This window comes from Mytilus californianus, unplaced genomic scaffold, assembly GCF_021869535.1.
Source record: "Mytilus californianus isolate M0D057914Y unplaced genomic scaffold, xbMytCali1.0.p SCAF_18, whole genome shotgun sequence".
Lineage (NCBI taxonomy): Eukaryota > Metazoa > Mollusca > Bivalvia > Mytilida > Mytilidae > Mytilus > Mytilus californianus.
This window is the reverse complement of record NW_026262666.1, coordinates 1,974,834-1,988,696: the sequence shown is the minus strand read 5'-3', so window position 1 is coordinate 1,988,696 and position 13,863 is coordinate 1,974,834. Positions and strand designations below refer to the sequence as shown.

Here is a 13,863-nt window from a genome sequence, read left to right as displayed (position 1 = left end):
ATCCCGGTCGAGCCACCTGGTAGAAACTAAACCTAGTATTGTAATAAGGGATGGGATTTTTTCTCAACAAATGAGAAACCACGTGCTTTATCTTTAGTTATTGGAAAGATTGAAGCCTCAAAATGTATGGGAATTTTAGGGCTTGAATCTTTTTGTATAAAAAGGTATATTTATATACACCTATGCAAAAAACGGCACATTTATCACGAAGGGGTAATAATTTTATTTAAATCGTTTACAAAGTACAAATAATTCATACTTTTTACAGTTTTTAAAAATGTGGGCGAATTACATTTGCGTGCATTTGGGGATTACATTTTTTTTACGTTTGCGCGCATTCATTTTACAGGTAACACAGGTAAAATAAAGATAATTCATAATAAATATGACTATAGTTTATGTTAATATGAATTTTCAACATGTTCTATTTGTAAATTAAAATTATATATTCTTCATATTGAATTTTAAAAAAAATATACAGTGATTATGAGAAATCCCGTACTAGCTTAAGACATACATGTGAGTTAATAGCAAATATTTCAGAGTAAATAGCATTCTGTCTCATAATTTTACCGAATAGCGATTTAACAAATAATTTAAGTAAGTTTGTAAAGTTGTGTCAGGGTACACACATGCAGTTTCGTTTGTCAGAAACAAATCGGGGGAAGGGGGGGGGGATTATTTGTGCATGTACGATGGATTTACTATTCGTATCGACAGAACACTTAAGTGCGGAATATTTCATGGCGATGCACAGTAAATAATTGCAAAGGTATTTTACCAAATTCCCATTTCTTCAACGTCTTTGGTCATCACTATACCGTCAGCAGAATCCAGGCGTACTACAAACGGCCCGGAATCTTTAGATTTACTATGTTTTTTTACATTTTTATCTGTTTATATTTCCAGGACTAAGTGCTTGTGCACAATAAAACGGAAAATTATAGTTAAATAAATAAATAAGTATAATCTGCCTGTATTTACCTGAGTTTACCTGTAAAAGAATGCGCGCAAATGTAATCAAAAGCTGGGCGCAAAAGTAAGGATTTTTGCGCGCAAATGTAATGGTAATGCGCGCAATTGTAATGCACCGAGAAATGTAGACTTAATGAAAAATATCATGTTTCAATAAGATTCGTATTTAATTCTGTAATAAATACTTAATTGTATGTACAACAGGCATTTCGAAATATATTTTTTTTCTATATTTGTCAATATTCAGTCACATTTGAAACCTTCACTTAATACAAACATATTCTTATTATATCTTAAAGGGATATTAATATTAAATGTTTAATCCACCATTTTCTACACAAGAAAATGCCTGTCCCAAGTCAGGAATATGACAGTTGTTTTCCATTTGTTTGATGTGATTGAGCTTTTGAATTTGCCATTTGATAAGGGACTTTCCGTTTAGAACTTTCTTTGGAGTACGTTATTTTTGTTATTTCACTTTTTACATAATTTTGCAAAAGACAATGTATTTGAATGTATGTCCGTTTGTGACCTAACTTTTTCAGGTTTGGGGTATAATTTGAATAAGATATATAATGTGCACCCATGACATTGATATATTGTAATACTGTGTGGTTCCTGCAAGTTTGCATCAACCCCGCAGGAGGAATATTAATTTGCCTAAAATTGTTTGCCGCAGATTTGCAGCAACCACTCATTTGTATGGTTAATTTCGGTAAGCTTGCTACAAATACAAAATACATGTTTGCTGCAAGTCTTCAGCATTTTTGCTGCAGATTTGCAGCATATATTAGTAGGTTACTTATTTTTATTCAGAAAGCGGATCCGTTTAATCTTTAATATAAAAGTTTAACTAACGAAGTCTTCAAAGTCACCGACAAATCATGGGTGTGGAGTGGGCAGGGTCACTTCCTATTCCTATATATGAGGGTGTAAGTCCTGCTGAAATGGACCATTTATTTTTATACATGCATGTCAGATATATTGATAATATCAGAGAATGCATTTTCGCTGAGGTATATATAAATAGCAATAACTGATATGTTAATGGGCCATACATTTACAAAACAGGCGCTATGCGAATGTACACCCCCCTTTTTTTATTTTATTTTTAAATTCATTGGGTGAACAAATAATAGACAGGGGCATCATTCATAAACAAACTGGTATTGCTATATCGTTAAGATAATAATAAGTTTACGTTAAAAACGGGGAAATAAATCCAAATACTGAAGAAATAAATTTAGATACCAAACTGCATGAGAAATTAATTTGAAAAAAGGGGGTCCATTCTTAAAGCACCTGTTATGGTCATCGTTTGTAAATATTGGTCACCACTCTTTATATTTTAGACTATTTTATACGAATGATATGGATATGCATGTGGTTAATATCTTTATCTGCTTAAACACATTGTAAATGTAATAACTGAAAAAGATAATTATGAATGGGGATATGATTTTGGCATGCATATATATCGTTGGGTTGAGATGTTCACAAACCTTCAAAAATATGATAAATTGGGTTGTTTTATATGTTAATACCGCAGATGTACGTCTGTTCCTAAATCTTACATTGAGACCAATATGAAATCTTCTAATGAAACCGTATAATTTTAAATTATGCAAAGAATTACATCCCCTGATTTTGAAAGATTTAAATCATGTGACAATCTATATATAGAAGGTATAACTTCCTTTTCCAAAGAATTGTCCTGTTTGTAAGGCAGGTATACATTTTTTATTGATTCTTTGTGTAATACATTCACAATTCACACACATCCCACACAAGTACGATTACAAATATACACAAACACTCTAGCTTTAATATGTAAAGTTCTTTTAACTTTATTTTTTTTATCAACTTTCGTTTTGTACATAATGTGCTTGAACATGTTTAATGTTTTACTATATTTACCAAATTTTATCTAACCTGGTCTTATGTTTGTTACCTTTAATTGTAATTGGGCTTTCTTTATGCTATAAAATAGAATTAAGGAGATGTAGTATGATTCTCAATCAAATATCTATCCATATTGAACAAAGGACAAAGGTGTTGTTTTTTTAGGATTTGTTTTGGATCGGTTATTTATTTTTGTAAACTAAGAGGACAGATTATCTATTTTCTGCACTATTGAAGCAAGATTTTTCATTTTCATTAAAGCAAGGGACTGATTATTTATTTTCACAACTATATTTATAATATTGAAAAACATACAATTTTTAAATTATTTGTTTATTATAAATAATTCATGTATAGTCGAGTCATTATGTACCATTTAATCAGAATTAATTATTATCCTCTGCAGAAATGAATCTTCTATATTCCCCAATGCATATACATGTATTGCATTCATACACAGTATTAAAGTTTGGTTGTAACTAAGGCTCTTTTAAAAGTATTGGCAAACATGTTTTTTTTTGAAGGGTTTTTGAACCGCTGAAGGCCCAAGAAGCTATAGAACAAATGATGCAAAATCATGCCTTCTGGGTGTTCCCCAGACCCTTTCTTAAACTGAAAATGCAAGTTCTGTTTTAATAATTTTATGACAATATTTTGGTCTCAAAGCAAAATCACGTTATAGATTCAGTGTGAGACTTAAGTTTCTAGGAACAACATCAAAAGACAAATACATGTATGCATGATAAAGCAAAAATGTAATTCACATAGTTAAGTCTGTGGCTGCTGTGTTTTTTTAAACTCATGATCAAGTTAATAATAAAATTACTAAATTACAAAATGAATGCAACACTTACAGAATACAGAAGGGCAATCAATGAACAAAAGACAAATAAATAAGAAACATTGATCCCGAAAAATCGGGGGCTACGTCTGAGGGAGAACAGAACTTGCTTCTTGCAAGGCACTCACGGTGAACACAATATGATATGTAGATAAGCGTTTGGTTTTGAAATTTCCTACATGAGGCATTTGTCTCAATGTAGTTACGGCCCTGAATTAATAAAAGTGAGGTAAGTGTTCCTGAGACAATTAACCTCAAGTTAAATGAAACCAATTTTCTGACATTTCAAGTATATTTAAATAATATTAATACTTTTATTATTAAAAGATATGGGAAGTGTTTCCCGATTTTTTTTTTGGAAAAAAGATGAATTTATGAAGAATCTGGTGCCATCTCATACCCCCCCCCCCCCCCCCCCCCAGAATATCAAATGGTCGTCCCCTAATGCACGAAAAGTGCACATGGATAAAATAGTTGATTGGTGTTCAAGCGAAAAGCAATTGTATATTCTTAAGTATATATAAGATGAATAATACAGAAAGGGACATAAGAATTGAATGTTATTTAAGAATTGAATACTTCTTTTTGTAACTTCATTGGGGTGTAAAAGCGTTGACCGAAGTACATTTTGTATGAAGCGCGGAAGCGCTTCATCCTAAAAATGTGCGCACGGTCAACGCATTTATAACCATTTGAAGTTTCAAAAAGAAGCATTCAATACTTATAATTACATTTTTAGCTAGGATCATGAAAACACGATTTTTATCAAGTTTTTATCTAATTTACATGTGCACTTTATTGTGGGACCTCGTGTCATCATGAATGATAAATTTCATTGTGTAATGAAGTTGATTAAGGAATAACGCGAGATTGCAGTTAGCCAATCAGAATAACGTATTATAATGAAACATGCATCTAATGTAATTATTACGAAATATCGTTTTGAAACTGTAGACATGGTAGAACCTGTATAGTACCATTTTTCTCAGAACTCTAGTATATAGTACAGAAATTAATGTACATGTATCATGTATGTTCAATTACATGACAGATTTTTTGTTTATAATCGAACAGAAAATGCATTTTAACTAGAAAATGATATCGATAGAAACATATAACATAGGCGATTCTAATGGAATACTTTATAACCGCTGAAACTCTTAGAACGAATGCAGTTCATTGTTCGATTTGCTGGATTTTTTTCGAACACCAACAATTAAAAATATTTTTTTTTTATTTAGTTAACACTATACTTATATATAGTTGTGCTCTGTATGCTTCCAAAAACACGAAATTATGCAATCAATTGTCGGTTGGCTTGCTTTAAACATTGGGGTGTCGAAAAAACGGGGCTACCCCACTACACCAACCGATATGTTACCGACTTGCCACGAAGTAAAATGAGTGATCAAGAAAATCTAATGGTGGAAGAAGGAATAAATTACGAGCAATATCAAAGGTCTTTCAAGGAGATGTTGATATATTGAATAAAACATAAATAAGAAGGCCTGTCAACAATAATTATTATGTTTTGTTACATGCATATATATATATATATATATATATATATATATATACAGTAAATAGTTTTATAAATATCCCAATTTTTTCTGTTTTTTTTTTATCCATGATATATTTGTCACTGGACATTAAGCAAATAACAATCATAAGTGACAGAAGGGTAGATAACCCCGTGGTCAAAAGAAGACAAAACCCAACTGGAAATCCAAACGGAGTTTTTCTTCTCATTTAGCTCTTTATCCGTTTATGTTTCTTCGGCTTTTATTCTTTTGGCTTTTCGTTCTTGATCAAGAGAAATCCATGCAGAAAAGTGTTTCGGACGCATTCAATTTATAAAGTGTAATTTTCCTTTTTGGAGACTTGTTCTTTTGCAGTTCTTATTCTTCATCTTCTTCGCCGAGTAAGTCCCAAAGGGTATATTGATTTTTCGTTTTGGAGATTTCTTTAAAAAATTCTGTTAAAACTATAACTTGTTAAAACTGTTAAAAATTGATTTTTTTTTTTTCATTTACATAATCTGTGATAAATTGACTTGGTCATATTGTTATTGTCATCCAGACTTCTCTAATTCTGATGCAGCATGTATTTGGCTGTATGGGATGTATAAATACATAGCCTTGTCCGGTGTGTATCGGGACGTTATATCAGTGCATCATATTTGTAGACTGTTACTCTCTCTAAATCTGAAAGAACCATTGCATCAATTAATTTAGCGGTCCATATTTTACTATAGTCAAGTTTCAATTGAATTTACAAAGTATGTCCCTATTATGTGTATTTGATTATACTTCTATACCTATATAGTTTTCGACTTAGATCTTACAATTGTGCATGCATCTGCTTATTTGATTTTGTTTCTCATTTTTTGCTAACCTGGCCAAAAGGCTAAGTGGGCTATTCTCATTACTTGGTGTCCGTCATCAGTCGTCGTCGTCCGTCGTCGTTAACTCTTACAAAAAATCTTCTCCTCTGAAACTACTGGGTCAAATTTATCCTAACTTGGCCACTATCATTATTGGGATATCTAGTTTAAAAAATGTGTCCGAAGACCCCGTCTGCTAATCAACATGGCCGACATGGCTCAAAATAGAACATACGGGTGAAATGCCAGTTTTGTCTATTTATCTTGAAAACCGCTATGAATAGGGAAAAATCTGACAGGACAGAAATGTTCGGAATGTAAAGATCTACCTGCTGTACGTTTACGCCAAAATTGCCAGATTACTTTTTATAAGAGTTATTCTAATATGACGTTCTTCAAACTCTTTGAGTACACACCCGTGATAAAATATGAATATATTGTTTGGGCAGTTCCGATCAGATCTATTAGAATAGAATTAATTCATGGGGGGCTAGAGTTTATACTGATTTTACCACGGGTTTGCCTTTTATGTCGATATTTTACCCCTCGCTGTCGCTCGTGGTAAAATATTTAGCATAAAGGGCCAACCCGTGGTAAAATCAGTATAAATTTTAGCCCTACTGAATTATTTCTTAAGTGACCTTAAATTTCATTTTTGTCCATTATTTTTAGAATTATAATAGATCGATAGAATTTTTTATAAATTTTTTGCGTTTTTGTCTTACAAAAATCTTCTCCTCTGAAACTACTGGGCCGGCAACACTCATCATTGGGTATCGTGTTTAAATAATATGTCCGATTACCCTGTCGGCTACGGAAGCCGATAAGGGCCATTTAAAAAAAAAACCAATTATGTCGTAATTACGACATCGCTATGTCGTAATTTCGAAATAACAAGTCGTAATAACGACATCGCTATATATATAAAAGAATATGTATTATGATTGCCAAGAGACTAAATGACACAGAAATAAACAACTATAGGTCATCATAATGCCCTCAATAATGAGAAAAGCCCCCGCATAGTCAGCTATAAAAGAGGGACGAAAGATACCAGAGGGAGAGTCCCCGAAATGACAGCTGTTTAACAATTTAATTCAAACGAGTGAAAATAACGGTTTTAATAATGTACAAACAAAGACCGAAACACGAATATGTAACACAGCAACAAATGACAACCACTGAATTACAGACTCCTGACCGCTATCTGATAATAACGACAACCTTATAGTTAACTTTTCACTTTTTGAAGCGATAGGAATTTCAAAATGGTCGCCAGTAAAGGCAAAGTTTGTATCGTAAACAAATTCATCTTTTTTTTTTTGAGAATATTGAACATTTTATACAATCAAACTTAATTAAAGTTATTCACAAGCACCTCAGACTTGCACATACTAGAACTTTATTTATAATCAAGTCAAATGAGACCCAATTGAATAGGGGAGCAATTCAAGCTCCCTGGAGCCTCTAATTATGTTTGGCATTGCAGGTTCTGAATAAGATGAATTTTTAGCTTTTCCCAATAAAGACTATGTTAAACTTTGGACTCATAGTGCTCAGACCCACGGATCTCTGTACCTTCATTTGTACACACTTGAATCTTAATGTACTACTGAGGCTTGATGCAAATTATAACTGTCTTATTTGGGGCCTACAGAGGTTATCAAGGCCTTGGGATACGCTGGTTTGTTCAAAAACGCAACTCTCAACAAGAAACCAATGACACAGAAATTTACAATTAAAGTCACCGTACGGCCTTTAACAATGATCACAGCCCATACCGCATAGTCAGCTATAAAAGGCCCCGAAATGACAAATGTAATACAATTCAAACGAGAAAAACTAGCGGCCTATTTTATGTACAAAAATAAACGAAAAACAAATATGTAAATTAAAGACTTGGGACATACACATACATAAAGAATGTGGCGGGGTTAAACATGTTAGCGGGATCCTAACCCTCCCCTTAAGTTTGTAGGAATAGTTGCCCTGGGGAACAGTGGTTAAAAGAACTTGGGGTACAAAGTTTTAATAGGGCTTCAATGGGGAGGACGCTTTAAGAATCTCATTAAGAACCAACAATAGCAATGCAGTAATAATTTGCATCAAGCCTCAGTAGTTACTGTACATTAAGATTCAAGTGTGTACAAATGAAGGTACAGAGATCCGTGGGTCTGAGCACTATGAATCCAAAGTTTAACATAGTCTTTATTGGGAAAAGCTTAAAATTCATCTTATTCAGAACCTGCAATGGAAATGCAGGACTTCATAATTTATACAAATCTGTACATGCCAAACATAATTAGAGGCTCCAAGGGAGCTTGAATTGCTCCCCTATTCAACTGGGTCTCATTTGACTAGATTATAAATAAAGTTCTAGTATGTGCAAGTCTGAGGTGCAAGTGAATAACTTTAATTAAGCTTGATTGCATATAGTGTTCATTATTATAAAAAAAAAAAAGATGAATTTGTTTCCGCTACAAACTTTGCCTTTACTGACAACCATTTTGAAATGCCTATCGCATCAAAAAGTGAAAAGTTAAACCATAAGGTTGCCGTTATTATCACATAGCGGTCAGGAGTCTGTAATTCAGTGGTTGCTGTGTTATATATTCGTTTTTCGGTCTTTGTTTGTACATTATTAAAACCGTTATTTTCACTCGTTTGAATTAAATTATTAAAAAGCTGTCATGTCGGGGACTCTCCCTCTGGTATCTTTCGTCCCTCTTTTATAGCTGACTATGCGGGGGCTTTTCTCATTATTGAGGGCATTATGATGACCTATAGTTGTTAATTTCTGTGTCATTAAGTCTCTTGGCAATCATAATACATATTCTTATATATATATAGCGATGTCGTTATTACGACATAGTGATGTCGTAATAACGACATGTTATGTCGAAATTACGACATAACGATGTCGTTATAACGACATGTTATGTCGAAATTACGACATGCTATGTCGTAATTACGACATAATTGGTTTTTTTTTTTAATGGCCCTTATCGGCTTCCGTAGTCTGCCAACCAAGATGGCGGACATGGCTAAAAATAGATCAAAGGGGTAAAATGCAAATTTCTACTATTTTCTTGAAAACCGCTATGAATATAGAAAATCTGACAGGAGCACATATGTTCAGAATGTTAAGATCTACCTGCTGTCTATATACACCGCATTTTTGCGCCTGTCCCAAGTCAGGAGCCTCTAGCCTTTGTTAGTCTTGTATTATTTTTAATTTTAGTTTTTTGTGTACAATTTGGAGTTTAGTATGGCGTTCTTTATCACTGAACTAGTATATATATTTGTTTAGGGGCCAGCTGAAGGACGCCTCCGGGTGCGGGAATTTCTCGCTGCATTGAAGACCTGTTGGTGACCTTCTGCTGTTGTCTGTTCTATGGTCGGGTTGTTGTCTCTTTGACACATTCCCCATTTCCATTCTCAATTTGATTGACCAATAGAAATAAGAAGATGTGGTATAAGTGCCAATGAGACAACTCTCCATCCAAGTCACAATGTGTAAAAAGTTAACAATTATAGGTCAAAGTACGGCCTTCAACACGGAGCCTTGGCTCACACCGAACAGCAAGCTATAAAGGGCCCCAAAATGACTAGTGTAAAACAATTCAAACAGGAAAACCAACGGTATAATCTATATAAAAAAAGAGAAACGAGAAACACTTAAGAACCTCATCAACAAACGACAACCACGGAAACAGGTTTCTGACTAAGAACAGAAATAACAAAATTGTCAGATAACTTCTTATAGAACTTATTGCTCTTAAATTTCAAAATTTTATATTTAATTTTTGTCTATCATTTTAATAACTATAATTATTATAGATACAGTGAAATTTTTATTATGAAAAATGATGAGCAAGACAATATCAACAAATAAGTTTACATGGCTGAAATTGTAAGACGACTCCGTATTGGAGTTATTGCTCTATAATGATGATTTTTACCGTTTTTGCCTCAAATCTTAAAAACTATAATAGATAGATAGAAACTTTAAATAGCAAAAATGAACAGCAAAAAGACGAGATCTAAATCTAAGCCATCTGACTGTAAAAATGTTTTACCCTTTTTTTTTTAGTTTTTTCCTATTATCTTGAAAAGTATAATATATAAAAATGTAGATAGAAACTTTGAAAAGCAAAAATGATCAGCAGGAGAAGACCTTCAAATTCAACATGATTGAAATTGTCATGTAACTCTTTATAGAGTTATTGCCCTTTCATGATGATTTTTATCAAAAAGTGGCTATTGTTGAAGATGCAGGTGAGCGACTTGGGCTGATCTTTGACATTTTTTGGCCAAACTTTTTACAGACGATTCAAATTTTGTGTTATCAATTCCTCAAACAGTTTCAATCCTGAACTGCTTGAACGTAATTTCACAGAAAGTTTCCATAACCAATGAAGATACGCACCTCCCATTATAGAGTAGTTACAAGTTTCTGCCTATTTTGTACATTGAATGTTTTCATATATTCAAATAATTATTATTGACTATTCTTCATTGTTAATGAAAATTGTTATGCAAGCGGATTGTTTTTTGTCTTTGACCCATTTCTGTAAGTTTGTTCTCGTTTTGACTATTCATGAAACATTGCCACTGGACGTTAGGTAAAACAATCAAACTAGCTATCAATTAAACAGGGATGCTATTTACAGACGAATATTATGTATCTCTTTAAGTATATGCAATCTCTTTTCAATATACTTTTCAGGATCATGGCCAGTAATTGGAGTCTTTGTGGTGTTTGTGATAGTCGTCAGATAACCAAATCATCAGTAGTCTGGTGTTCCGAATGCGACGAGGGGTTATGTGGAGATTGTATGGAGCATCATAGTAATTCCAAGGCAACAAGAAACCACGAAACCGTTTCCATTGCAGAATACAAGAAATTACCGTTCGAAGTTCTGCAAATCGCTCAGGTTTGTAAAATACATAATGAAAAATACGATCTTTTCTGTAAAAAACACGATTGTCCATGCTGTAAGAAATGTGTGAAATCTCACAACGATTGTAAAGGTTTAACCGACATCAATGAACTCATAAAAAACGTCAAAACTTCAAACGCCTTTTATGAAATCGAACAAACCCTGTTGGAAGTTGTAGATAATATGAATCTAATCATTACTAACCGAAAAGACAATTTAACTTTGCTAAAAAAGAAGAAAACAGGAATCGAAGAAGAAATAAAACAAACCAGGACCAAGATAAATAAGTACCTTGATAAACTTCGGGATGATATGATGAACGAATTAATGGCAACAGAACAAAAAGAAAGCAGTAAGATACAAAACTTGTTGACTACACTAAAACAGAAAGAGAAAGAGATCACTGAATTCAAAGCAAACATCGCTAATATTAAACAGCATGCGTCCGAACTTCAAACTTTTTTGGCAATGAAACAAATCGAGAAAGATATATCAGTCGAAGAAAAATTTATTCAATCGATTATCAAAACGGACACAATGAATCAAGTCATTATTTCATGCCAAATCAACAATTATATACAGCAAATCACGGCCAGCGGTCAGAAGTTTGGAGAAATTAATGTTTCTTCTGATCTCTGTAATTTGTCAATTCAGAAACGGAAGCACAAACAAGCACAAATTATGGTAGCTCTTCCCACCAGAAATATCGATAATCTGACTCTGACATTACAAAAACGTATCAATACAGGGTTGTCAGAGGTCGCAGGTTGTTCTATGCTTCCAGATGGTAGGATGGTATTCTCCTGTATTAGACAAAACAAAGTAAGAGTACTCAAATCTGACGGTTCAAAAGATTTCGAAATAAATGATATCGGTGATACGTTTGATGTGGTATTTATTGGTGATGATTCTATTGCTGTTACATCTTACTTTTCTAAAAAGATAAATATAATCGACATGAAGAATAACAAAAAGAAGAAAACTATAAACACAAGGTCTTGTAACGGTGGAATAGCATACAATGATGGGAGTCTGCTCTATTGTTGCAGGGAGAATGGACTACAGATGATTAATCTTAGTGATGAATCCATAACCAATGTTATCAATGTCAAACTTTCTTCCTTATCGTACGTTACAGTATTCGGTGACAAACTGTTCTACACAAACTGTGACAATAACAGTGTAACCTGTTGTGATTACCATGGTAACATACTGTGGACGTTCTGTGATACAAGTGTTCTGAGATCTCCACTCGGTATCTCTGTAGACAATGATGGTAACGTGTTTGTAGTGGGATATGCTACTAAAAATGTGATCGTTATCTCTCCTGATGGACAACGCTGCAGAGAAGTCGTATCGAGTAAAGATGGACTGATCAGACCAGCGGTTCTGCACTATGACCAATCAAACGATAAGTTGTTAGTTGTTAATTCATGGACATACGCGTTATTATTTGAGGTTAAATGTTGAGTAATGATGTATACTATTTCAGTTACCTGACAAAACATTTCGTTAATCTATAAATTGCAGACTATATTTAAATTAAATTATTTGATATGATCTGCTTTTGTTTATAATTACATTGTTTGCTAATTGGAAAAAATATGTGTTCATCATATACCTAGGTATAAAATGTATGGTATTGGTTATATATGCTTGTGGTTCAAATATTTTTCAGTGATACTCGAAAAAAAGAAGTGAAATCAATTACGATTGCAATGAGCATTAACCAGTATTGGTTTTATATCATTTTGATAATATCCAAATAATTTCATGTCTGCAGACTGTGCCTGTCACTGTGAGCGAAAAGTAAGCAGGAGAAGTGAAGAATACGGTGAACTAATCAGTTTTCCCCAAGGAATGACATTATGTGGCTTAAAATTGTGTCAACTTACCCTGAAGCGAACCATTTTTGGGATAAAATGATGTATCCTTGCGTATGACGTAGTATCCTTTCTAAGCTAAACATCTTTGATTTACATGTATTTAATTTGATAAGGAAACCACACAAAAAAGTCAGGACAGCCTAAGTCTCTTACGTATTGATCCGTCTTTGGTTGACCTTTTGACTTTGACTATGAAAACTATAGGAAGTGAATCCGCGAGTAGACAAGTGTTTTAAGATCTAATTTCTAAAGACATCGTAAAAATCTTATGATTTTCTAATAGTTGCTTTCATTTTGTAGCGTTCAATGCATGTCTTCTAGATCTTTATAAGTGAGGTGGATGTTATATATAAAAAATAAGGAGATGTGGTATGATTTCCAATAAGACAACTATCCACCAAAGTAAAAATAAAGTGGATGTAAGCAATTATAGGCTACAGTACGGCCTTCAACAATGAGAATAACCCATACCGTATAGTCAGCTATAAAAGGCCACGAAATGACAAATGCATAACAATTCAAGCGAGAAAACTAACGACCTGATTTATGTCAAAACACTGAACGAAATACAAACGACAACCACTGAATTACAGGCTCCTGACTTGTTACATGTATTTTTAAAGCACAGGCTTATATCCTGTCAACGTATTCGTTCTTGCTCAGTTTGGACTTCCTGTAATTATCAGTCTTTTTTCTCTTGGTTGGTTTATTCTAAAAATAAATTCTTGGACGTTAGTCCGAACGGGTGTATCTAATTTACACAAAGATGTTTTTGTCAATGCAGAATGATAGTTTTCAATAATTTAGGAGGGGGTCTTTCAGCGATTTGATCATATAGTATTGAAAAGCATATGAGAAATGCAGGGTATCCAATTTCATTTAACGACATCTTCGTGTAAATCTTGTTGTTTTTCTTTTTCTTTCTTTTAAAAT

The 13,863-nt window shown here is 33.3% G+C and overlaps 1 protein-coding gene across 1 annotated transcript; it reads left to right on the top strand.

Annotated features, from left to right (window-relative positions):
* Positions 1–2,657: 2,657 nt before the first annotated feature.
* On the top strand, positions 2,658–12,604 carry LOC127726526 (uncharacterized). The gene is made up of 2 exons (XM_052233904.1): positions 2,658–2,700; positions 10,831–12,604. The coding sequence occupies exon 2, from the start codon at positions 10,835–10,837 to the stop codon at positions 12,512–12,514; it is 1,680 nt and encodes a 559-aa protein (XP_052089864.1). The 5' UTR covers positions 2,658–2,700; positions 10,831–10,834; the 3' UTR covers positions 12,515–12,604.
* Positions 12,605–13,863: the final 1,259 nt, after the last annotated feature.